The sequence below is a fragment of the Carcharhinus amblyrhynchos genome, chromosome 16 (assembly GCF_965287045.1).
Source record: "Carcharhinus amblyrhynchos chromosome 16, sCarAmb.v2.hapA, whole genome shotgun sequence".
In the NCBI taxonomy this organism is placed as follows: domain Eukaryota; kingdom Metazoa; phylum Chordata; class Chondrichthyes; order Carcharhiniformes; family Carcharhinidae; genus Carcharhinus; species Carcharhinus amblyrhynchos.
In genome coordinates this window covers 33,959,046-33,986,707 of record NC_137339.1, presented here as the reverse complement: position 1 = coordinate 33,986,707, position 27,662 = coordinate 33,959,046, and the positions used below count along the sequence as shown (strand labels likewise).

The 27,662-nt window shown below is 40.8% G+C and overlaps 1 protein-coding gene across 1 annotated transcript in view; it reads right to left on the bottom strand.

Annotated features, from left to right (window-relative positions):
• The window catches only part of LOC145354088 (sodium- and chloride-dependent neutral and basic amino acid transporter B(0+)-like), a 99,364-nt gene extending 71,969 nt beyond the window's left edge, over window positions 1-27,395 (bottom strand). Inside the window, exons 1-6 of the mRNA XM_080205219.1 lie at window positions 26,637-27,395; window positions 22,691-22,841; window positions 21,781-21,912; window positions 11,966-12,161; window positions 4,671-4,709; window positions 3,196-3,328 (exon numbers count right to left, since the gene is read on the bottom strand). Coding sequence (XP_080061345.1) covers window positions 3,196-3,328; window positions 4,671-4,709; window positions 11,966-12,161; window positions 21,781-21,912; window positions 22,691-22,841; window positions 26,637-27,395 — 1,410 coding nt within the window. The remainder of the gene's footprint in view (window positions 1-3,195; window positions 3,329-4,670; window positions 4,710-11,965; window positions 12,162-21,780; window positions 21,913-22,690; window positions 22,842-26,636) is intronic.
• Window positions 27,396-27,662: the final 267 nt, after the last annotated feature.

The following is a 27,662-nucleotide window of genomic DNA, read 5'->3' as shown; positions in this document are numbered from 1 at the left end:
GAGGCCGAGATGGATCATGCAGTCGGCACTTCTGGCTGAAGAAAGCTGCGAATTCTTCAGCCTCAACTCTTGGATGGTTGTGCAGAACTCCTCCATCATTGAGGATGATGGCATTTGTAGAGCCTCCTCCTTCAGTGCATTGTTTAATTGTCTATCATCATTCACGACTGGATGTGGAAGGACTGCAGAGCTTAGATCTGATCTGTTGGTTGTGGGATCGCTTAGCTCTGTCGATCACTTGCTGTTTGGCATGCAAGTAATCCTGTTTGGTAGCTTCACCAGGTTGACACTTCATTTTTAGGTATGCCTGGTGCTGCTCCTGGCATGCCCTCCTGCACTCAGGATTGATCCCCTGGCTTGATGGAAATGGTTAAGAGGAGGATATGCCGGGCCATATTGCAGATTGTGTTGGGGTACGGTTCCACTGTTGTTGATGGACACAGCACCTCATGGATGCCCAGTCTTGAGTTTCTAGATTGATTTGAAGTCTGTCCCATTCAGCACAGTAATAGTGCCACACAACACAATGAAGGTTATTCTCAATGTGATGGTGAGATTTCTTCTCCACAAGGACTGTGTGGTGGTCATTCTTACCAATACTGTCATGGACAGTTTAAGACTTGGATTAATGAAAGTTGTGATGCCTTTATGCTAGTGGAATGCTCATCACTGAGTAAAGAAGTCAATGATCAGTAACTCACTTAGACCAAGTGAAGAAGTCCATGTCCATATTTATCAAGAACTGGACAACATTCCAGCTTGGGCTAATAAGTGGCAAGTAACATTTGCACTATACAAGTGCCAGGTAATGACCATTTCCAACAAGTGAGAATCAAACAAACAATCTCCCCATGACATTCAATGGCATTACCATCGCTAAATCTCCCACACTCAATATCCTGGGCATTACCATTGACAAGAAACTGAACTGTGCCAGCCACACACATACTGTGTTTTTCACTGTATATTAATACATGTGACAACAATAAATCAAATCAAATCTAACCACTGTGCCACTGAGCTGCCTGAATGAAGATACTGGGGAAAAGCTCTATTCTAACTTTGACAAAATCCTCATTGCTACCCAAAAAGAAGAAAATAATTATCTTCTGGGGGACTTGGAATGGCAGGGTTAGCCATGACTTCAAAGTTTGGAGCAGAGCCATTGGAAAAAAAACAGGATAGGAAAAGCCAATGTAAATAGAATCCGACTGACAAAATGTGCTCAACATGACTTATTACAATAAACACTCTTTTTGCCAGAAGGATAAATACAAAACCATATGGAGGCATCCAAGGTCAAGTCATTTGCAAATGAGAGGCTGGGGAATCTGGAGAGACTCCCCAAAGCCTATCAATCATTTACAAGACACAAATCCAGAGTGCGACGGAGTACTCACCACTTGCCTGGTTAACTACAGCTCCAACAACACTCAAAGCTTAATATTATCTAGGACGAAGCACCCTACTTTCCTGGTGCCCCATCTATGACAATAAATATTCACTCCATACACTACCAGCACATAGTGGCAGTAGTGTGTACCATCTATAAGATGCACTGCAGCAACTTATCAAGGCTCCTTCAACAGCACCTTCCAAACCTACAACCGCTACCACATAGGAAAAAAGGGCAGTAAATGCATGGAACACCAACAACTGCAAATTCCCCTCCAAGTCATACACCATTCTGACTTGGAACTATAATCCCAGTTCCTTCACTGTCACTGTTCCTAGATCCCGTAACTCCCTCTCTAAAAACACTGTGGGTGTACCTATAGTGCATGGACTGCATAAGCTCAAGAAGGCAGCTCATTATCACATTCTCAAACGCAATTGGGGATGGGCCATAAATGCTGGCCTAGTCAGGAACACCCGCATTCCATGAAGGAATTTTTAAAAATACAGGCATCATTCAGATCTTTGACCAAAACAAACAATAACTCAGGAAGAACTAATGCTTTGATCTTGGGTGCCTCCGTATGGTTTTGTATTTATTCTTCTGTCAAAAAGAGTGTTTATTATAATAAGCCATGTTGAGTACATTTTGTCTGTGGGTTAGAAAGTCTAGGATCCAGTCATAGTGGAAGGAGCCAAGCCACAGGCCACAGAGTTTGGAGATGAGTTTAATGGTTGCCTCACAATACCAGGAACCCAGTTCAATTGTGGCCTCGGCTCATTGTTTGTCTGCAGTTTGCATGTCGCCCTGTGTCTGCGTGGGCTTCCTCTGGGTGCTCCAGTTTCATTCCATAGTCCAAAATTCTGCAGGTTAGATTGATTTGGCATGTAAGTTGCCCCTTAGTGTCAGGGGGACTAGTAGGATAACTACATTGAATTACGGGGATAGGATCTGGGTAGGATTGCTGTTGGTGTAGGCTCATTAGGCTGAATGGCCTTCTTTTGCGCTGTGGGGATTCTTTGATTCTCATATGCTGCTTGTGATTCTTCTGCCAGTTGCATAGAATACAATTAGTGTTTTTTGGTTCTGGACACTTCTGCCAGTGGGAATAGTTTCTTCCTATTTACTTTGTCCATTCCTCATGATTTTGAGTGCCTCACTTAAATCTCTTCTCAACGTTTGATTCTCTGAGGAAGCAGCCCAGCTTCTGCAATCTACCCTTGGAACTGAAGTCCCTCATCCCTAGATTAAAAATTACAATCTTGAATACTTGGAATGTTTGAGCAGACAAAATACATTACGAATAGAGCTGTAATTTGCAAAACGTAAATGTATCACATTAATATTACATACTAAAGCTCAAGTTATTCTAGCTAATATAGAATTTTATGTCTATTGTGATTCCCATTTCTTTCTCCCAATTGCCGGGTCTAAAAGAGATATACATATACAGGAAAAGACGGGGAAAGTGAGCAGCTTTTTGTAGATATCCAGATATGACAAGAGATAGACAGAAGGACCGGAATTTTGCCAGCACGTTTGCCCCGATTCCGGAGGTGGGCGAGGCTCGGAGAACAGCATTCTCCTTTGGCCTTGGGCATGATCATAAGAAACTCAGATATGCCAGTAAAATTCCTTCCAAGGGTAGAAAATTAAACAGAAAGAAAGATGAATTGAAAAATTTGAGATACAGTAGGACAGAAAACACAGACAGAAAATTACTGTATAAATAAATTAGATACATTGGTGCAAGCAATGTAGAAATTCTAGCAGAAATTCTACTCCCTCAACCTTTTTACCTTCACTGAAGAGCGGATTCCTTGACATAGGGCCAACCCAGTGATCAGCCATGCCAGAAGCAAGCAGAGAGCTAAATGCCAGACCAGCTCCCCAGTCTCTTCAATCGAATGTGTATGACGCAAAACTGCTTTACTAAATAAAATAACATCTGATGTAAAGATATTATTCATTACACATTGTCTAGCAAATTACAATAATAATTACATATTGCAAAGATTTTATCCAAAATCCGAATGTGTTTGAAAGGTGTCCAGTTATTGGTAATAATTTGATTTTTTTTCGTTATTCTTTATGGGATGTGGGAGTTGCTGGGAAAACCAGCAATGGGTGCCCATTCCTCTTGGCCTTGAACTGAATGATTTGCTTAGTCATTACAATGACAGTTAAGAATCAACCACATTGCTATGGGTGTGGAGTCATGCCAGAATGGGCAAGGATGCAATATTTCCTTAGTGAACATTAGATAACATGAGTGAACATTTTCTTAAAGTTAACACTCGTGAATCATATGGGTTTATGCAACAATCACCGTTACTGAGAATAGGCTCATGTTCCAGATTTATCAGTTCAAATTGGACCTCCATGGTGTGATTGTGAACCCATGGCCCCAGAGCATTAGTCTGGGCCATTGGATTACCAAGCCACTGACATAGCTACTATGCCACCATCTCCCCTTCAATCTAACATAACTGTAAATGTAATTATTATCACAAAATCTAACTTAAATTTAATATGCTTTTGAATCTTGCTTTATTTTAAAAAAAACTTATTTAGCGTGTTAAGGCTATAAATCATTTACAGACCTCAAGGTGTATCAAACAGATTCATATCTACATAGTTCTCAATCCCCTTCATCAGATTTTAGTTTTCTTCATTTAAAGTTTCCAATTAAAGCTTTTGACGACTTGCTTTGACATCATTTGTTAGAAAATAATGTTTTTGATGGAATTATCAAAAATGATTGAAATGGCAAAAATAATTAAATGATCTATTTGCTAATTTATGTCTGTCACATTGATGGATATGGTACTTCTGTCAGACCCTACACACCCCTTCCCCACGATGACCTGCAATTTTGTCAGTAGTGTAATTAATTAAAATGGAAGGGAGGAAATCAAGCACAGGTCATTTTTAGCTATTTAGTTTTCAAATGTGCTCAATGTGCAACTTCTGAACAAGATAGAAATCTAAAATATAATCAACATTTTGACTCTACACATAATGCATTGGTGAAGCAAAGCTATATTATTTTAATTATTTTGTAATGAGAAGTTCAACTAGGGATGCACAATTAATGTTGGCCTGGCCAGCAATGCCCACATCCCATAGTTGAATTAAAAAATAAATTAGATTAATCACATTGCTATACATTATGCATGAAAATCAGACTTTAAAAATACAAAACAGCACATTAATTTTGATAATTTCACAAAATATAAAATCTTTCAAGTTGCTATTCAGCCATCCTACTTACATCCAGTACTGCTCACTTGCAGTTTGGTGAGTTATATAGGTCCAAGTTCCATTTTTGCAAATTTCACCATTTGTTTGAATACTCCCTTCAGGCAGTGTAAAATTGCAGGAAAGATCTGTAAATTGTAGTAATATGATAAGTGCATTTTATTTGATGTTATACTTAGTTGTCAAACAAATTAAAAACTGGGCCTTCAGTTAAAATGTTTTAGTTTGACTTGACAAATTAGTCCATGGTAAAATTAAGTTTTAGGTTTTCAAACTTCTAACTTGTAACTCACATCCTCCTCTTAATACCAATAAATGCTTCATCTATCTTTGAATATTGCATTATGATCATTTAGTTCCAATCCAAAAGGGCAGACATAGGCTGAAATTCTCTGACCTCGCCCGTGACTGGGATTCTATGGTCCTGCTGCAGTGAACGGAGTTTTGACTGAATGCCAAATTCTCTGGTCTCACTGGCAACAGTGATGCACGAATGAGATCAGCGAATTTTGGCCACTAGCTCAATCTTGCATCTGATCTGAAAGATGTGCTTCTGACAGTTCAGCATTCCTTCAGTACTGCCTATCTGCATTATGTGCTCATGTCTCTGAAGTGCTTGTTGTTCCGAAGATTATCTGACTTAGATTGGAGAATACTACACAGAGTCCAGGTTAGTACATCTGGGAGAAATTAGAGTGACATTTTCTAACCAACCACATAACATGTATTAATCAAAAATAGTAAAGGATTGTTTACTTCAAAGTTATCATTTATTTGAAAAATTCATTCAATTACAATGAATATGTTTGGAACATAAAAGCTACAATATATGCTAGAAGTTATTTTTTCATGCCAACTCCCCAACAAAATTATAAATTTTAACCAAAAAAAAATTTTTAGTTTGTCTCTACAAAGATGTGCAGGTTAGGTTGGTTGGCCATGCTAAATTGGTCCTTAGCGCGAGGAGTCTGACACCTTAAACATTAAAAATATTTATTCAAAGTACTTACGAGTTTTCAATGAAATGATTGCAAAATATACCAGATTGGGCATATAATACAATAAATTTGCCTCATTTAAAGATATGTTTCACTAAGAATATATTTAGGCGATTAATCTAGTTTATTGCCAGATTATATTTGTGTGAATTCAATTTAATTAAACTGATCTAATGGTGCTTAACTTTGCCTAACCAACATGTGGCCCAATTTGAAAAAATACAAAATCTAACCATTAAATCATATGAATATAAACAAGTAGATTATTTGACATTATTTCTGGGAATGGATAATCTGGATTTATCAAGGTTTACTGAGGGACATGTCAGTCAATTCTTGAGAAATCCAAATTGTCATTTCAATTTAAAGCTACTTGCTCTCTTGAGTGAATATAATGCTCATCACCAGTATAACAGGATACAAAACGTATATTTTGAGAGTCATTACTAACAAATCAACTGAACATTCTGTGGTTACCAGATGCTTACAATTAGAATTGTTAATCATTTTGACTCATTTAAAGAAAATTCTACTCAAACGTTTTAAACTGATTTTAATGGTAGACCTACAGCATGTGTTGACTGGTTAATATATACACAACTAAAAAAAAGACTATTTTCAGTTTACTAATGTTTGTATTCCTAGCTAAATTAAATAACCATTATCATCAACCTAATTTTCACCACCATTGACAACTGAATGCAGCAGGGTTGCTAAAGTTTGATTAGATTCACCCAGATTCAGCTTTATCTGTAGCTTGCTGCTTCCACTGTTTAGCATGCATGTATTCCTGTTGCAACTTCACCAGGTTGGCACCTCATTTTTAGGTGTGCATGCTGCTCCTGGCATGACTCCTACACTACACTGAACTAGGGTTTGATAATTATGGTTAACTATATACTTTATTTGTTAGGCTACTAGAATGAAAAACATGTGGGACCCAGGCATGTGCAGATTAAATGTGCCACTTTTGTAGATTGGAAGATATTACAGATTTGATGCTTCATTACTGCTCAACAACCCAGTGATCTTTATTATTATTTCCAGGTAAGAAGCTGCAATAGCCATTTGGAAGATCAACTTATGCAGGAGAGTTTCTTCTAGTGCAGGCTTGTTGGTAAGTAGGAGAATTTTTTAAAAATTCATTTATAGGATGTGGGCAGTGCTAGCTAGGCCAGCATTTATTGTCCATCCCTAGTTGCTCTCGAGAAGGTGGTGGTGAGCTATGTTCATGCACTGCTACAGTCCCTGAGGTTTAAGTACACCGTCAGTGCTGTTAGGGAGGGTGTTCCAGGCAATATATTTCCTAGTCAGGTGGTGAGTGACTTGGAGGGGAGCCTCCAGATAATGGTGTTCCCAGTTATCTGATGCTCTTACCCTTCTAGATGATGGCGATCATGGGTTTGGAAGGTGCTGCCTAAGGAACGTTGGTGAGTTCCTTTTGATGCAGTGCACCTTATAGATAGTACACACAGCTGCCACTGTTCAATGATGGCAGATGGGCTGAATGTTTGAGAAAGGGGTAGCAATCAAGTGGACTACTTTGTCTGGAATGGTGTCAAACTTCTCAAGTGTTATGCTCACCAGGCAAGTGGTGAGTATTGTATTATGCCTAACTTGTGCCTCATGGACCGTGGACAGACTTTGGGGTAGGTTTGTCACTGCAGGATTCCTAGCTTTTGACCTGCTTTGGTAGCTACAGTATTTATATGGCTAATTCCCAGTTCAGTTTCTGGTCAATGGTAACCCCTGGGATGTTATATTGCAATTAAACTGTTGAGAATCAATGAGCCTGCTGTAAATAAGAAAGCATGATTGCAATCAATCCAAGATGTATTTGTTTATAATCACATATAATCTAAACAATTTAGAGTAACTAATTTTATTTTAGTTCACTCAATATGAAGCTCAATAGAGATTAATGTTACAGCTTAAAAAAACTATTCCAAAATAGTTTTTCCTGTGGTTGAATATATTTAAGTCACAGGTAGATAGGTTTCTGATAGACAAGGGAATTAAGGGTTATGGGGAGAAGGGGAGAAAGTGGGAAAATGGAACTAATCCACTTCAGATCAGCCATGATCTTGTTGAATGGCGGGGCAGGCTCGAAGGGCTAGATGGCCTACTCCTGCTCCTATTTCTTATGTTCTTATGTTCTAAAATCAGAAGTAGTTTTCTTATTGCAGTTTCAATTCTCAGAATATTCCAGTCATCTGTAAATAATGCAACATTCATTGCTCCATTTTCTTAATTTTTTAAATATTATTCTACCTATAATCTATTAACTATAAGCTGTGAACCTGTCAAATGCCCTATTCACTTTAGGGGCAAAGGCCTGAATTTTGACAGCAATGGAAGGGATCTGTGCTGAAGCTAAAAATGGTGCCAGAGCACAGAATGAGAGACCCAACCACCCTGCTTCCCGACCCCTCCATCATCTGAAGCTCACCTTTTGACTGAGGGAGGGGAGCATGGAGTTACATATTTCACTCTTTTCCAGTTCATGGAGAAAAAACCACATTTAAAAGTGCATCACTTAGAAGAAATTTTCATCACCAATTTTTCTGAAATAGGACTCGTGAGATTTATGAATTTGTGAAAAGGTCAAAATGTATTGGAGTTCTTTGGAGAGCTCGGGTACCCTTTTGGAAAGGTCACATACCTTTTGCAATTGTTAAAATTAAACATGAATGTATCTGGAAGTTGGGTATGGTCTGTGGATGTCTCAAAATGTCAAGTCATTTAAATCCCCTAATACACGGCTCTTTAAATTTTGAAAAAGAAAAACAGTCTGCTGCGGTTTTCAGTTGAAAAAAAAAGTTCTTACAAATTCAATACATATTTGTTGACACAAGTACTAGGGCTATTATTGCATTAGTACGGCTTCCACAATGTATCATCACAATGAGGGGCACATGTGATGACAGGAGTGCAATTGATATGTATATATTACTTTTTGTGTTTAAGTGAAATGATTAAAATTTAGCTTAATGGTACAGGTAGTATACTTGGAGGGAACTCACGATGTTGGGAGAGCAGGATAATTACTCATTTTAGCCTTGCAAGTGATTAAGTCAAGTTAATGGAGTTTTGTTTTCTTAAATTCCCCTGGGGTTGCTGATTAGAGTGATTGACAGGGTCGTGTGATAATATGGTTTACATGCAGAGAAAAAAGGCTTTTGCAGAACACAGCTAATTTTCAGCTGAAGCCTGGTTAAAATGAGAAGGATTTTTTCACAGAATATTCATAGAATCCCTACAGTTCAGAACGAAGCCATTCAGACCAACAAGCCTGCATCGACACAATCCCATCCAGGCCCTATTTCTGTAACTCCACATATTTACCCTGCTAATCCCCCGACACTAAGGAGCAATTTATCATGGCTAATCTACCTAATCTGCACATCTTTGGACTGCGGGAGGAAACCAGAGCACCCAGGGGAAACCCACACAGACACAGGAAGAAAGTGCAAACTCCACCCAGGCCGGAATTGAATCCGGTTCTCTGGCACTGTGAGGCAGCAGTGCTAATGACTGTGCCATTGTGCTACCCTTTCCGGATTTTGGATCTCTCTCTCTCTCTCTCCCTCTCTCTCTGAAAGCTCCAAGTCTGTTAACAAATATGAAAGCAAATATCTTGGCTTTTCTAACCATTTATTCAAAAGTGGATTTGATTTATGCATGGATGAGTTTTATTTGGCATTGGTTCAGTCATAAGTTAGAAAGTAAAACAGCTTTTTTTCATTTTTAAATATTGTTCAACTATTAATGGTTAAGCTGCTTCATTTATTAGTATCATTTTTAAACTGTTATTAAGTAAAGTTAGTTTCACTATATAAAAAAACTACATTGTTAGTGGAATAATTCACAGAAGTCAACCTTTCCTCACATTTATGCCAAAATAGAAAAATTGTTAGGGTCTAGTCTGGCTGCACAATATACATTGGGATTCAGTCTGGGGGCAACACTTTTAAGTTCATCATTTAATTAACAGTTCCAATAGGTTTAGCTATCTTTGATGTAGGGTCATAGTACAAATGGCTGTCTTTATATGGGTTGAAGTACTTGAAAGAAATTAAACATATTGAAAAGGCTTTTATCAATGAGAGTATTTTTTTTAAATATAGTGAAGTCTGTAATAGATTTCATCATGGTATGGCTCCTGATATTTGCCCATGATGGAATGGAGGGTGTACAGATAAAAGGATGGTATGAGTGAAGCATGGGTTTGCATGAGTTGGACTTAAGTTGGAAAAGCTGCAAAGGAGACATTGGGTAGGGGGTCACAGTTTGGCACAAAGTATGTGAAGGGCCATGAGGTTGGGGAGCATGGGCTGGCAAGATGGACATCAGAAATGATGTGGGTGGTGAGGGCTAGAGGACCTTTTTTGTTTTTAAATACCCGTCTCCTCAAAATGAAAACCTTTTCATTTGGGGAAGTTTCTATGGAAGCAAAAACAAAGGTCTATATTGCAACTTATTGTTCTCCAATTGGTCAAAAATCAGCTCCAAAGGTATTTCTTTAAACAAATGCCCACAACTGCAAATCTTACTATAATACCATTGATGAAAGTCGGCCAATTTTTACTATGATCTTCCAGCATTAAATTTTACGCAGTACAAAGAACAGGTTTCCAAATGCCAGCAGGCCACACACACATGTACGAAAGTCTAGTTGTCATCAAGTATGCAGCAAGAGTGCACATCAATTAACGTTTTTAACTAAATCAATCAGTTGAAATGAACGGTCATTCTTTTTATACCTAGAATTGTCCAATTAATTTTTGTAAACAGTACTTCAGCAGATACACATACTTGACCCAATTTTACCTTTCGTCACTGAAGAGCTTCCAACGGCTCTCTGACTCAGATCGGGGCGGGGGTGGTGGGGGGGGGCGGGGGTGCGGTGGTCAGGGGAGGTGAGAAACAGGTCAGTTCATTCTCTGGTGAGAGAAGGGGTGAGGGAGGAAGGAGACCCTATCGTTGTCTGGTTGGGACGGGATGATCCAGGTCATTCTCTGGTGAGGGGTGAGGAGGGAAGAGGAGGCGGGTCAGATGTACATCTGGGGAGGGGGAAGAGGAGGGAGGCGGGTATGATGTATCTCTGGTGGGGGGTGGGGAGGAGCCTGATCGCTCACTGGTTGGGGTGGGGGGGGGGTTGTGGGGAAGCCAGATGGATCTCTGATGGGGGGGGAAGGGGGAAGATGGTGGGGTGGGTGCGGGGGGAAGGGGGTTTGCTACCACACTGCGGACAATCGGTCTGAGTAGAGGCTGAGGATGGGTGTCCTCTTTATAACTGTCCCCTTTATCCACCCACTCCCACCCAACTTGTTTGTTTCTTTAAACTTAAAAATCCCAAGTATCGTGCAGCCGGATAAGAAACGCCATTGGGTGATAACAGAGTACTGTCACTAACTTAAATTACTGTTCTTCCCAAAAAGCTGTTACGGTGCCATTAAATCCAACTATGAAAACAAATATTACCATAAATTAGATTTTTCAAATTATGCATACATTAATCATTCGCCAGGTGCTGAAGATTACCGAAGTTGAAATTAATACATTTAAGCATGTTTCCTTTATATAAGTTATGACAATTAAGACCATAACATATATGTCAGAATATAATGGTTCAATGAGATTTCCCAGATGCTTCCAGTAGCTCACAATAAGCCTTATATAAAAGATCCCAATGACCTAGTATATTTTTTAAAAATCACATCAGTACAGGTAATAAAAAAAAATCTTCACATATTTTAAAGTCCAATTCCCTCCACATGCCCCATCTTGCTAGAAGAAATACTTAAACTGCTATTCAAAATCAATTGACTAATTTGTTTCATTCAACTTAAAAATCAGCAAAACATCGGTGGCTTACCTATACAAATTATGGTCATTAGAACCATAGAATAGAATCCCTACAGTACAGAAAGAGGCCATTCAGCCCATTGAGTCTGCACAGACCACAATTCCACCCAGGCCCTACCTCCATATCCCTACATGTTTACCCACTAATCCCTCTAACCTACACATCTCAGCACACTATGGGCGATTTTAGCATGGCCAATCAACCTAACCCGCACATCTTTGGACTGTGGGAGGAAGCTGGAGCACCCGAAGAAAATCCACGCAGACACGAGAAGAATGTGCAAACTCCACACAGACATATTGCCCAAGCTGTGAATTGAACCCAGGTCCCTGGAGCTGTGAAGCAGCAATGTTAACCACTGTGCCATCATGTCCCTCCTGTATCTTACTTCACTGTATCTTACTTCAATCAAACTGGTTTGGTTCAACCTGTAGGTTTAATTTGCAAACAAAAATTGCTGACAGAATACCTTGATGTTTTGTACTGCAATTTTCATCTGCGCCCCACCAATCAAAGCACTCCGCCCATGGCAAGGGATATTGGAAGGAAGCAAAGAAATAGTACACCAAATAAGCTATGATGCAGTTGTAGAGGAGGCACATAAATGCTGACAGAAAGACCATGGTGACACCTACACCTTCAAATAAATGGAGAAAAAAAAACATAGGTTAGAACTAATTTGTTTGATTGCAGTAAATCTGTTCATATTTACCTGGTTAGACAAATCAATTATTTTGTTTAAAGACGGTTACTGCCATTTAAATTTTTTGTTTGTACTGTTCCTTACTGCTAGTTTATTCAATTAATCATTCTTTGTGCCAAATACCACAAATTTTAGTCTCTTTTTTAAATGGGGCGGGGGAACAGGCACATTCCTAACTTTGCTTTTCAGTTTGAATAAATATTTTACTGAAATATATTTAAAACATTTTGGAGTGTGACAAAATAGTTTGATGAGTTGTGGGTACAAGTAGCCACAGTGACAATAAAGACCTGACCTCAAACATGGGGAACAACGGGCACGCAAAGTGCCACTACAACTGTGGCAATGAATGGTTTATTTACTGGAGGGCTCAAAGAATCAATTTGTTTGAAATTATGAAACTGAACCAGAACGTAATCTATAAGCCATCAAACAGTGGGAACAAAGGGGAATAAACATGCAGGCAAATTTCAAAAAAAATCAAAGGACTTTAATGTGACAATAACAGGGTCTTCAAGTATTCTACAAGAAGCTGCAAAAATAAAAGAACCGTGAAGCATAAAAAGGGGAAAGAATTTCTGAAATGTGCACAAGGGAATTTTTTTGATCAGTGTGCTTCCAGCGCAGTGAGGGAGGAAGCAGTGCTGGCTGTCAGTCTGGGAATGTAATGGAGCAAATGGAACATATTTAATTGGAGAGCAGTTCAATATCAGTGGTTAAAATCAGATGTAGAACAGTTACGAAAAGGAAGAAAATTCGAATTTGAAAGTACTCTACTTGAGGAGCGTTAACAGCAACTTCAGTGTGTTGAAAAGGGATCTGGCACAGAGGAGTGAAATACAAAAAGTTGGCAGGTATTATTTACTTGGATACAGTAGAATAGTGGTTACATTACTGGGCTAGTAATCTAAGGTCTGCGCTAATAATCTCACAATGGTGGGATTTGAACTCAAATAGCAATTTTCAAATTGAATTCAGTTAATTAAATGCATCTGCAATAAGATTATTGGTGGTGATCATGAATGTATTGTATTATTATAAAAATCCAAATGGTTCACCAATGGTTTATTTATCGAACGAAACCTGATGTTTTTGCAGCGTGGCCTATTTGTGTCTCTAGACCGACATCAATTCAGTTAATGTTAAACTACCTTCTGAAATAGAAAACCAATGAGGTAGTTTACCACCATATTCTCAAGAGCAGTTAGGGATGGGGATTAAATGTTGGCTTTGCCACAGACTTACAAGCTTTGAGATAATGAATAAAAAGACAATGGAGATCTTCAAGGTCATGGTTTGGGACAGACTGGACATAGAAAGGAAGAAATCAAAAGGCAGAACTCCCTAATAACTACTAATCAAGATATAGCACTTAAACTGTGTCAGAAAATTGAGGCCCATGGTAACCATCAAGCCCTTAATTCAGGAGAAAAAAAGAGCTGAATAAAGAAGAAAACTGAAAAAGAAATTAAGTACAGCAGACAGAATATGAAAATATAATTCTAGGTGTATTAAAGAGAATCAAAAGTATTTTGCTTTTGCTCAAACGATGAGACCAATTAAGGAGCAAAAAAAAGGGAAATATTGTAGCAGAGATATTGGTGCATATTTTTCATTTATTTTTCCTGAGGGTGATGAAAATGTCACAGTAAAGGATGAAGTAATAGAGTCATTGGATAGGAAAAGAATAACATAAAAAGAGTGGCAATGGTTAAAGTGGGAAAGTAACTCAGTTAGGATCAGATGCATATTAGGTTACTGAAAGAAACAAGGAAAAAAATTGTAGGCTCTGAACACTATTTTCTGGTCTTCATTAGATATGGGCAGAATTTACAGTTCCCATTGGCAGGTTCGGAAGAAATGAAGGAGGGAGGAGCAGAAGGGTCCGTCAAATTTCCCAGGTGGTTGTCCCCAATCTGCCCATAACTTTACATAGGTGGACAAGTTCTAGGGCAGCCAACTAAGGGTGACCAACCATTCCAAATTTTACAGGACTGTTCCATAATTGAAGCAATTATCTCGCGTGCTATGTTGTATGTTGCCAGGATGCTGTTTGGTCCATATTTCAGCATGCACACTATGCAATGCATTCTGCACTTCTCCCAGCTATTCAATCTGACCAGCAGCACAGTGCCCCTGCTGACATTTGCTAGGTTCCCCCATGCCAAGATGCTTTTTAATGTTCTCCAAGAGTTGATCAACCTGTGCTCACCCTCAGCTTATTTGAAGTCTGTAAGCAGTCAAAGCCATTTCCACCCAGCTGCAATTTTGAAGATGGTTGTAGTTGGTAAAAAGCAAAAAAGAAGTTGATAGGTCATTCTGCTCAGACCTCAGACAAGAAGGGGTGTGATGCCATCTTCAATGGTCCCCTTTCCACCTTTCTCCCCAAGGTCTTTCACCTGCAGGTGGACCTTCCCTCCCCTGGATTCTCCATCAGCATTCCCACTCCTTTGGCTTCATCTATCATCCCTGCCATGAAGCCCCACATTTTACTTAATCCTGGAGACTTAAAACCTGGGGCTCTAGTCCAAGTCCTGTCCATTACTGCCACTGGGACTATAGACTTGATTGTCCAACAACTCCCTAAGGCGGGACTTCCACCCAATAAGAGGTAAAATTCCATCTAAACTAATTAACAGACCATGGAGTATTAAATGCCTGTGGGGCTGCTGGGATATGTGGAGATGTATTCCCCACAATTCTCTGGTGGGATAGAAAGCCGCACTATCTGAATAATTCTACTCATGGGCCGGAACATTCTGGTCGTTCATGCCAGTGGAATCTTCTGGTCCCACCATGGCACATCCCTGCATAGATTTTCCAGTGGCATGTGTGAATTCAACAGGAAACTCTGTTGACAATGGCTGAACCTGAACACCCACCACTGGCTGGGCGCCTCTTACCACTGCAGAGCATGCATGGATTACACAGTAAATCTTGCCCAGGGTATCAGAAAACTGAAAGCTTCAAATGTTATACCCTGTCCAAAAAAGGAAAAAGGAATGAACTCAACAACTACAGATCAGTCAGCCTACTGGAGACAAACTAAAAAGTCCCAAACTAAAAGACAATTTGCTTTTAGATATATTGTGTTAGTGAAAAACATCAGCATAAATTTGTTAAAGGCAATGATGTTTGACTAACTTAATTGAGCTTTTTGATGCAATTTTGGATATAATCAATGAGGATTGTGTGGTTGATATTTTGCATGCAGACCCTTTAAAGGCATCTGATAAAGGATCACATAATGAACTCATGTGTAAAATTTAAACCGATAAAATTAAAGGTTCAGTGTGCACCTGAAGACATAGCTGACCAAGAGACAGCTAATATTGTGGTGATGAAAGATTGTTTCTCAACCCGGAGGAAAGCTAACTCAGGAATTGATTTTGGCTCACTGTTCTTTTTGATATGACCTGGGCTGTGGTGTACAAGGTAAAATTTAAAATTTTGTGAATGACACAAAATTCAGAAATATATTAATTACTGAGCAAGCTAGAAACAGATGTTCAGGATACGAGGATCCGTAAAAGAGATAACGTGAAGTGATAAATTTTGGTCAGATGAAGAGGCAATGCGAACGAAATGGTACACATTTAAAGTGAGGGTAGAAGCAGAAAGGCTTGGGGATGTACGTACAAGTCTTTAAAGGCTACTAAAAAGGCATATACAATCTTTGGCTCTAAATTTAGAGGCATAGATTTTAAAACCAAGGAGATTATGCTAAATGTTATAAAACACTGAGCAAGCTCCTGCTGGAATAAGGGGTCTGATTTTACCATTGTGTTGTGCCCATTTTCGGGCACGGCCACTTGGTAAAATTGAGTGTGAGATGAGTAGCATGATCCCACGCCCCCGCACCAGTTCCCCTTTACCAAGGCCCAAAAATGGCCATGATTGGAACCATGCTCAAAACAAGCAATATGGCCATTTAAATTGTCTGCATGCATTTAAATTGACTTAATGGGCTGCATGCCCAACTTTACCAGCGCTTCTCTCTTTACCATGGTGTTCGCCCATCCAGAATCAGCATGAAACAGACATACTCCATAGAAGTCTGATTCAAATGCTCCAGTTAGTGAGGAAGTAAGTGCCGAGCCTTCGACGGTTCTCTGCTTGAGATCGGTGGTGAAGGTGGATCCGCTGCCACTCTGCTTGAGATGGGTGGGGTGGTAGCGGGGACAATGGGGGTCTGCTGCCACTCTGCCAGAGATTAGTGGAGGGGAAGGGGGAAGTCCGCTGCCACTCTGCCTGAGATAGGTGGGTGGAGGGCAGGGGTCCACAATCAGTCTGGGTGGCAGAGGGGTGGGATATAACAGAGTCAGTAATGTTGTAGGGGTGGGGCAATGTCTGTGGGGGCCAGGGGGAGCCATTATCCAGCCCAGGAGGGATATGGCAGGGGAGCAACATTCCTTCCTTTTTTTTCTGCATATGCACGGTTGAGGCACCGATCAGAGCTGCAGAGTTTCGGGCACATTAAGCCCCACCCACAGGGATCTGGAGTGCGATTCAGACTCGCTGATATTTTTGTAGGCAGAGTGCGTATGGGGGCACCTCAGAACAGATCTAAAAGTCGGATCTGAAACACTTCCAGTTTCAAGTTCAGCATTTAGAATCAAAATGGTAAGATAGGACCTGGTGTGTCTAATTCCAGGCTGTGCAAGGAAGATGTCAAGGCCTTAAAGAGAATTGAGAGGCCATTTACTCGAATGGTATTGGGGATCCAATTGTGTACGGGGAATCAGAGAGTCTACTGCCTGCAGTGTGTGAAGAAATCAGATTCAATTTACATGAAAAAAACAGAGAAACCTTTTTCTTCCTTTACTCAAAGATGTTTAACAGGGCAGGGAAAAAGCAGTTTGGGGTTCAGAAGTTCTTGATTGAAAATATATAAAGACATGTTTCCAATAGTTGTATAGTGAGAAGACACCGATTTAAGGCAATTGGCAAAAGAGGCAAAAAAGAGAAAAACATTCTTACACAGCGAGTTATGACAATCTGGAATGCACTGCCTGAAACAGACTGAAAAGGGATTTGGATAAATACTTGAAAAATAGAAAATATACAGGATCACTGAAAAGATTGGGCTTGTGACTAACTGGATAGCACTTTCAAAAACCCACTGATGTTCCAAGATGCTTTACTTGGGATGGGAAGAAAAAGACAAAAGTGTAAATGAACATACTGCTTTCCTTTCAGTGAATAAAGCATTTGGGGATATTTTAAAACTATGAAACAAATCTGTGTGCATATAAAACTATCATATTTTCCAGTTGTTTTATGGCAAGCTAACTGATCGATGGGAAGTATGCGACTATCAGAAAACATGTATCATACTAACAATGCTTTTTTTATTGGTTGTGTTTCATTTATAAGGCTGTTGAGAAAGGTACGCTACAGAAGACAGCCACTTTCTGATCTACATAAGAACATAAGAAATAGGAGCAGGAGTAGGCCATCTGGCCCTTCGAGCCTGCCCCGCCATTCAAGAAGATCATGGCTGATCTGTTGTGGCTCAGTTCCACATTCCCGCCCTCTCCCCATAACCCTTAATCCCCTCTCTTATCAAAAACCCATCAACCCGCGTCTTAAAAATATTTAGCGAGGTAGCCTCCACCACTTCAACGGGCAGAGAATTCCAGAGATTCACCACCCTTTGAGTGAAGAAGTTCTTCCTCAACTCCGTTCTAAACCGCCCCCCCTTTATCTTGAGGCTGTGCCCCCTAGTCCTACTGTCCTTTCTGAGCGGGAAGAGTCTCTCCACCTCTATCCTATCCATCCCATTCATCATCTTATACGTCTCAATGAGATCTCCCCTCATTCTTCTAAACTCTAACGAGTACAAGCCTAGTTTATTCAGCCTCTCCTCATAGCTCAACCCCCTCAACTCCGGCATCAGCCTAGTAAACCTCCTCTGCACTCCCTCCAAGGCCAAAATATCCTTGCGTAAGTACGGCGCCCAAAACTGCACAAAGTGCTCCAGCTGTGGCCTCACCAATGCCCTATACAGCCGCAGCAAGACCTCCCTACTTTTATATTCAATCCCCCTCGCTATGAAGGCCAGCATCCCATTCGCCTTCCTGACCACCTGCTGCACCTGCAAGCTGGGTTTTTGTGACTCATGCACAAGGACCCCGAGGTCCCTCTGCACCGTTGCCTGCTGCAGTTTTTCTCCACGTAAGTAATAACCCTTCCTACCATTATTCCTACCAAAGTGGAGCACCACGCACTTGCCAACATTAAATTCCATTTGCCAGTTCCTGGCCCATTCGCCCAGCCTATCTAGATCCTTCTGCAGACTCTCCACACCCTCCGCGCAATTTGCCGTTCCACCAATCTTGGTGTCATCAGCAAATTTCGACACCATACACTCGGTTCCCTCCTCCAGATCATCTATATAAATGGTAAATAGCTGAGGCCCCAGCACCGACCCCTGAGGCACTCCACCAGTCACCAACCGCCAATCCGAATAGCACCCATTGACCCCGACTCTCTGCCTCCTATTTGACAACCAGTCCTCTATCCACGCTAACACCCTACCCCCAACTCCATGTCCCCTGACCTTCTGCAATAACCTCTTGTGAGGTACCTTGTCAAACGCCTTCTGAAAATCAAGAAAGACCACATCCATCGGCTCTCCTCTATCCACCGCCCTAGACACATCCTCATAGAACTCCAGTAAATTCATCAGACACGACTTCCCCTTAACAAAACTGTGCTGCGTCTGCTCTATCAAGCAATTCCTCTCAAGATGCCTCGCTATTTCCTCCTTGATGACGGATTCTAACATTTTACCTACAACAGACGTTAAACTAACCGGCCTATAATTCCCCGCCTTTTGCCTGGCACCCTTCTTAAACAACAGCGTAACATTAGCCGCTTTCCAATCTTCCGGCACTTCCCCGGAATCCAGCGACGTCTGGAAAATAACCACCAAGGCATCCACTATCACCTCCGCCATTTCTTTCAGAACCCTCGGATGCATTCCATCCAGTCCTGGGGACTTGTCCACAATCAGCCCCTCCAGTCTGTCGAGCACTGCCTCTCTAGTAACAGTAATGTCATTAAGACCCTCCAGCCCTACCACCTTTCCATCTCTAACACCCAGCAAATTATTCATGTCCTCCTCCGTGAAGACCGAAACAAAAAAGTTATTCAAGACCTCAGCCATTTCCCCATCCCCTACCACTAAGTCTTTCACTATCAAGGCTGTGGACAAACAAGGTAAGCGATCTGACAGAGTCTCGATGGATGGGATGCAAAAAATAGTTCCATCAGTTCCTGCTGGTATAATGGAATTTAATATAGCAACTGATTACATAGGGAATGTATGACAGTTGCAACAGCAGTACAGATTCATATACAAATCAAATCGGTAACGGTAGCTAAAATTGAGCTAAGAGCATTCATGGAAAATATGTTAATATTGTTTTGAACAAAGTCATCAAAGGTTCAGTATTAAAAAATGTTTGCTATTATTTTGCACTTTAGTTTGTGGACAATATTTTACCACTTTATTTATAAACAATAGCAGATCTGAACATTGAGGGGGCGATTCTCCCATTCCAACCTGCTAGTTTTTTGGTGGGTCGGAATGGGAGACGCATGCACCAATTCGCTGGATTCACTCATACGTTCCCGATGCATGCTTGTCTCCCACGCTGGAGAGCAGCTGCAGTCGGAACCATGCGGGAAACTGATGGGAAGACTGATTAATCTATTTTAAATGACATTTAAATGTGATTATCCGGCCCAGGACTGAATTCTCCAGGCCCAATAGATCTCCCCACCTGCCAGTGCAATTTCACTCTGGCGGGGTGTAGAGTAGCTCCCCATTTTGGAGTGGAGTGAGGGCAATTGGAGCCTTCAAGGGGGTCAGGTGGTGGGGTGAGTCCCCTAGGCATGGGCACCCTGGTAGTGCCAGCCTGTGGCCCCTGGCACTGCCCAAGGGACAAAGTGCCCATGTTCAGGAGGTACCTTGACACTGCCCACTGGGCATCAGGCTGTGCAAGGAAATAGGGGCTGAGGGCCTACTGTGGGCAGGGCTTCGAGGTGATCGGTGAGGGTCAGGATCCCACTGCCATTCTGCATGGGGATCAGTTGGGACTGGAGGGAGGCCAACAACTAGGGTGAGCTGCGGGGGGCGGGGGGAGGTTCTGCCGAGGTGGCAGGGGGATGTGGAGGAGTGAAGCTGGAGATTGGGGTGCTCCGGGACCTGGAATGCTTGTGTGGGCCACGATCAGGCCATGGGGGACAACTGTGAGGGTCCTGGGCTGGCAGTAATAGGCCCCACCCTCTGAGCTTTTAATGATATTCACGATTGTGACCTCTGCACTTCACAGACATAAATTTGAGTCTAAATTCTCACTGAAGAAATTGTGAATTACACCATTTTTCCTGCCAATTCAGCGCTTAGAACTTTTTTGGGAGAATCATCCCCTGAAATTTTGGGACAACTGAATCCACCAGATTTCCCCCTCTGCACTATCACCACCATTTCCACTATTCTCTTCACCAAAAAGTAGAGCAACATTGATTATGAAGATAAATAGCTGCTGAAGACTTTCTGTAGCAAATCATGCAATTTTCCACTGGATGGAAATAAAATGGTTATGCAAGAATTCTTCTAGTCTAGAGCTCCGGAGCTACAGTTAAAAGAAAGATAGAAAAGTCACTCTTTGAGCAGCATTTCCCAGCCTGGACATCAATGGATATCATTTTGGGGATGGGTGGGGAGGGAGATATGAAAATTTGGAGAGACATTACAATTTTGTGTTTTGCTGTAACTGTTATATTAAAAAAATTAATATTAGCTTTGTTTAGGAAAATCTTTTTTTTGCATGTAGCAGCTAACCCACCAACCACCTTTTTACTTTTCAGAAAGTCCACTGCTGTACATTCAGCAGCTAGTCAATCAATTTAACTATACTTCTCTTAGGAGCACTTCAAATAAATGAGCAGTAAATTATTCAAAAAACCTGATGCTATTTAACAGCATAGGAAACAAGAAGGCCCCAAAGTTGAATGTTTAAATATATAATTACATTATTACAAAGAACTAACCAAGCAATAGAGGTCTTTCAATTTTCGTACTCAACAAGTAAATAGATCCAACTTTTAAAATTGGAATCATAGTTTCCTGATTAAAAAAAGACATTTTCACTGTACATGCAAGAGCAAATACTTCAGTTTATGCAGCATGAATCCAAAAGTCAGTCTAAAATCAAGAAAAGGTAATTGTTTTAAACATACATCTACTCAATCATTACTGAATGTAAATTTCCTGCAGTTTTCTGTAATGCAGAGCTGGATCTCTCCCTTATCTATTGTTGAACTTGTTATGTGCTTGTTAATCCAATTGAATGCGCAGAATTGGAATTGCAGCAGATAAATCCCGGCGAGCTTTACTAGTAAAAATTCAATTAAGTAAATTCCACATATATTCAGCAGGAAATGGAATTAGCATTTCTAGTTGTTCTGTTCGAAATAAACAAAAAAATTGCACATCATAAACACCCATGCATTTATTCCATGTTGCCAAACAAACACTAACCTTGCAGGATCGGCACAGCTTTCCACACAAAAACAGGTCCAAAACTGGAAAACTGCCCAAGGGAACATTCCAAGAAAAACACTGGCAATCCTGCTAGTGTCATTACGGCTACATAGGGAAGAACAAAAGCACCTACACAATCAATAAAAAAAGAAGCAAAACAGATAAATAATGTGAATAGGTTTACCAAGGAATATTTAGAATAAATTAGAAATGTCATTGCCATTTTAAAAGGAGTATATTCCTTTGAACACAACAGTACAAATGTATACTGATAACTTATTCAACATCAAGGTATTTCCCATACACCCACCAGATACACATAATTCGGTTGTCCTGTATTATTGCTAATTTGAAAAAAAAACAAAGCTTGTAAACTTTGTACATCTTTATAATGAGCTGCCAAAACCCAATAAAATTTCATTAAAGTCAAGTAATTTATATAGAATTAATCACATAGTTGTTGCTGCTAGGATACAATGTGTTCCCAACTCGGAAATGGCACTAAGCATGTCATTAAATAGCCAATAATGCTGAAACTAGAGTCAAAATTCACAATGCTATTTTCCTTTCGTAATAAGAATCATTACTTCAGTTAAACAGTACAACAGTATCAAAACACAGATAACTTGTACACCATGGCATGTTAAAAATGTAATGCTACTTAGAGACAAAATTAAAACCAATGTCATCTATTCTCGCTCCTCTACATCAAATATTAAATACAGAAAGACATTTAAAAATTAATATCTGTTCTTGAACAGGCTGAGAAAGATGGGCAGAAAGTGGTGGAGCCGGGGCAACAGTGCACAAATGTTTTACCAGTGCTTGTCCTTTCTATATAAATTTTTCCCTACATATTTAATTTGAACATGATTCTGGATGATCCTCATCAGTTTTATTACAGTACCTCCTCCATTTTTGAAAGCCAGGTAAGGGAATCGCCAGATGTTGCCCAATCCCACAGCATAGCCTATCATTGACAGCAAGGCGTCAGTTTGAGAGCTCCAGATGTCTCGAGTTGTAATTGAAGGATTAAGCTCAGATGAATCACTGGAATACTGGAGTAAGTGTGAAAAAAAATAAGGCTAAGCAGGCAAAGTTTTTCTCCACTATAAATGAAACAATTTTTGTCATTCTAATGAAAAACCAAATTTGAAACATTAACTCTTTGCTCTCTACAGAGCATAAAAGCATAAGAAATAGCAGCTGGAATAGGCCATTCAAATCCTTTAAGTCTGCAACACTATTCACTGAGATCATGACTGAGCTTTTACTTCAATACCATTTACCTGTTCTAACCCCATATCCCTTGATTTTTTTTAATTTGTAAAAATCTATCTATCAATCTCAGTCTTGAACAAACCCAACAACTGAGCCTATATGGTTCACTGGAACAAAGGTTTCCAAATATTCACCACCCCAGGTGAAGAAATTGCACCTCATCTCAGTCCTAGATGGTGTACTCTTTATTATAGACATAGGAACAAGGCACAGGAGTAGGCTATTCAGCTCCTCAAACCTGCTCTGCCATTTTATCAGATCGGATCCTTGTTTACCAACAATCTAATGCCTTTGCCTGAACTATTGCCTTAAAATTATTCAAAGACTCTTTCAGGAAGAGTTCCAAAGTCTGGCAACCATCAAGACAAAAATGTTTTCCTCACCTCTGTCTTATATGGGCAACTCCTTATTTTTAAACTGTGTCAGTTCCACATTCTCCCACAAGAGGAAACATCTTATCCAATTCCACCCTGTAAACTGCATTAAGGATCTTGAATGTTTCAAGGAAGTCATCTCTTTCTCTTCTAAACTCCAGCAGCTACAAGCTTAGCCTCTCCAACCTTTCCTCATAAGACAACTCACCCATTCCAGGTATGAGTCTGGTAAACCTTCACTGAACTGCTTGTAAACACTTACATCCTTCCTTAAATAAGCTGACCAACATTGTACACAGTACTCCAGATATAGTCTCACCAATGCCTTGTACAAGCATAATTTCCCTACGATTGTATGAATTCCCCTTTCAGTAAATGATAACATTCTATTAGCTTCCCTAATGACTTGCTATAACTGCAGTCTACCCTTTTGTGATCCATGTACTAAGGCACCCAGATCCCTCTGCACCTCAGAGCTCTGCAATCTCTCACTATTTAGATATATTTTTGTTATTCTTCCTGCCAAAATGGACGATTTCAAACTTTCCCACATTCTACTCCATTTACCAGATTTTTGCTCACTCACTTAACCTACCTACATCTTTATGTAGCCTCTGTGTCCACTTCACAACTTAGTTTCCTACCTATCCATGAGTCAACAGCAAATTTGGCAACAATTCCTTCATCCAAGTCATTTATATAAAATGTAAACAGTTGATGTCCCAGCACAGATCCCTGTGGCACACCACTTGTTACATACTGCCAACCTGAAAAAGATAAATTTATGCTTACTTTGGTTCCTGTTAGTTAATCTTCTATCCATGGCAATATGTTACTGCTTATACCATGTACTTTTATTTACTGGCATAACCTTTGATGTTGATGCCTTCTGGAAATCCAAATCCAATGCATCCACCAATTCTCCTTGATCCATGGCACATTACTTTCCCAAAGAACTCCAATATTCAGCCCATCGAGCTTGCCCTGACACTAATTCCACCCAGGCCCTATCCCTGTAGCCAGGCGCATTTACCCTGCTGGTCCCAACACTAAGGGACAATTTTCCATGGCTAATCAACCTAACCTGCACATCTTTGAAGTGCGGGAGGAAACTGGAGTACCCCGGAGGAACCCCATGCAGACACGGTGAGAACGTGCAAACTCCACATACACATAATGACCCAAGGCTGGAGTTGAACCTGGGTCCCTGGTGCTGTGAGGCAGCAGTACTAACCACTGTGCCAATGTGCATTGGTTAAATATGATTTCTTTTTCCCGAATCTCTGTCCAATTACCTTGAACTTACCCAATTGTGCTTCTAAAACCTGTTTAATAATTTCTAATGTTTTCCCAATGACAAACGTTAAGCTAACTGGCCTGCTGTTTCCTGCTTTCTGTCTCTCTCCCTTTTTGAATAATGGAGTTACTTCTGCTATCTTCCAATCTAAGGAAACCTTCCCCAAATCGAGGGAGTTTTGAACAATTAAAACCAATGTATCAACTATTTCATGAGCTACTTCTTTTAAGACTGTTGAATGAAGTGTCGTGGTTCCCCAAGACGACAACTTATTTAACCCGATTGAAACAGAGAGTCTGAGTTGTAATCCTCCAAGCAATGGACTTTATTTCCAGTACAACAGAAATAAAGCCGGGATGTCCGGAACACTCCAACGAGCCATCGGCTTACAGTCTTTTTAAGCACATTTCAGCTCCATACCTCAAGATCCTTATCTCGCTTTTACGACCCACTGACCCTTTATCTGTCTTGCTTGAGATTGATCACCCCCTGTTTCCTCTCGTTTCTTCTTGAAACCATGGTGGTTATATCCCTTGCTTTTATCTTTACAACTCTGCTTGTACACTAATAGTGGTTTAGCTGACTTAGGCCGAATGTGAAGAAAAACATGCTGTTATTTCCTTTTTATTACGGTCAATCTCAAGCTGGACAGCTGGGTTGTGTCCATTGTCCCCTAAGGGACTATTGGTTGCATTTGCTAGTAAGTAACTGCTATATTGCTTCTCTGGGCCTCCTGCTTTGATCACATTTGCTACACTTGATTATATTAGGTTACAAATCAGCTATACTTGATTACCCATCCCAATTCTACTTCAAGGAAGACATTCCAATACTATCCTTGCTTCCATATGTCATATCCAGTTTAGGCACAATTATTCAGTACAAATTCTCTACGTACTAACATGCTTACATATTGAGTACAAATTTCCTTACATATCCCCCCTTTGAGACTATCCCCTAGTCTCATTCCAATTACCAAGGTCAGCTCAGATAGTCCCCCTTGTTTGACCCCGTTCACATGCACATATTTAATCACACTTGTAGGCAACGTGGGGGAGCCAAGTACTTTGGCCAGGGATCAATGTCCCCATTCTAGTCTTATCATGGCTTGTCTAGCAAAAGTCCGAATTTTTTAGGTTGCTCCCCCAGATTGCCTGCTCCTAACAGTCATCAGCCAAAAACCTTCCCACCCTTGTCTAGGGAAGGGAAAAAGACTGATTCCTGTGTACAGACTAAGTCTCTTGGTCTCCGTAGGCATCGGTGAGGTTGTAGAACGATCCTCCACTAGTGCAGCTATTTCGCAAACTGACAAGTTTCAATTTCAACCAGGGTCATTGTGAATTCATCCAGCGGGGGCAGTTCAATGTTTCCCCATTCCTTAGTTGTTCCTCCCGAACGTGGGTTGCCTGTTACTTGTGTCACCATTTGTCGCACTGCCAATCTAGCAAGGAGGGATCTCAAGACAGGTAAAAAACAGCAAAATATTAATCCCAGGATGGTTATTGTCATGGCTGTCACAACTCCAGCTTTAGCAAACCAGGCCCCCCATCTTCCTAACATATTGTCCAGCCAATTCCATACCCCATGCCCGAACCCAGCATCCTCCTTCACCTCTCTCCTGAGATTTTTCAGCTTATTCATGGCCTGTGTGAATGACCCCTCTGGGTCAGTGTTATTAGGGATAAATGTGCAACACTGGTCCCCAAACATAACACACACTCCTCCTTTTTCCGCCAGAAGCCAATCTAATGTTTTATTCCCCTACCTCCCCGATTCTGCATCTCTATGCTCTCTACACTCCATTTTCCTTTACTGTGGGTCAAGGAAGTCCCTGAGGGAAATAGTCTCCAAATCCCAGGTGGGGAAAGAGGCCCCTTCCCCTTCCCCACCTCCCTTGGTACCGTTCTGGTGCAATGATTTAAGTGATACCACAATGTACTGCCTTCTACTTGTATCGCCGTGGGAGAAACTTTGGTCACTTCAAACGGTCCCTCTCGCCTCGGTTCGTTCCAACACCTCCGAAACTTCCTGATGTATACTCGATCTCCAGGTTTGATCTGGTGTTCTGCTGCAGGACTCTCCTCTTCCTTGGCTTTTTCCTGTTCAAATATAGTTCTATGTATAATAGTTAATTGCTGTATATACTCTCTTGTGTTCTGATCTAAGCACTCCAATGAGGGGCCCCCTGCCCCCCTGATCTTTGGTACCGGCATTACTCTTCCTGTCATCATTTCGTGCGGACTCAAATGTGTGATTCTGTTTTCCTGACTTCTGTACTGCATTAAAGCCAATGGCAGAGCATCTATCCAGTTTTTCCCTGTCTCGCTGCAAATCTTACTTATTTTAGCCTTAAGAGTTCCGTTTGCCCTCTCCACCATTCCTTGGGACTGAGGATGATACACACATCCAAACTTCTGCTTTATCCGTAATGCTGAGAGAGTCTCTCTCAGCACCCTTCCGATAAAAGCAGACCCATTGTCGGAACTTAATTGCATGGGTATGCCAAACCTTGGGATAATTTCTTTTGACAGGAAGTTAATTACCGTTCCAGATCCTTGATCTTTGGATGGCGTTGCTTCTATCCATCTACTGAATCTGTCAATAATCACCAGCATATATCTTTTTCCTCTTACCACCTTTCCCATATCCACATAATCCATGCATAAGTGTTTGAAGGGTCCTTCGGGAATGGGTATGTGCCCTATTGGGGCAGTAATGCCCTTTCTGATATTATTCTGAGCACACACCTCACACTGACTTAGTATGTAATCAATTGAGTTCTGTAGATATGGGGACCAAAATCCTTCTTTTTTGATCTTTCTGGTCACTTCCCCCCTTTCTCTATTCTTTCTCTCTCTGGGTGCTTCCATGTCCAGGCTTCTATTTTCTGAATTTTTTTTTTTATCCCCACTCCACTTCTTAGTGGA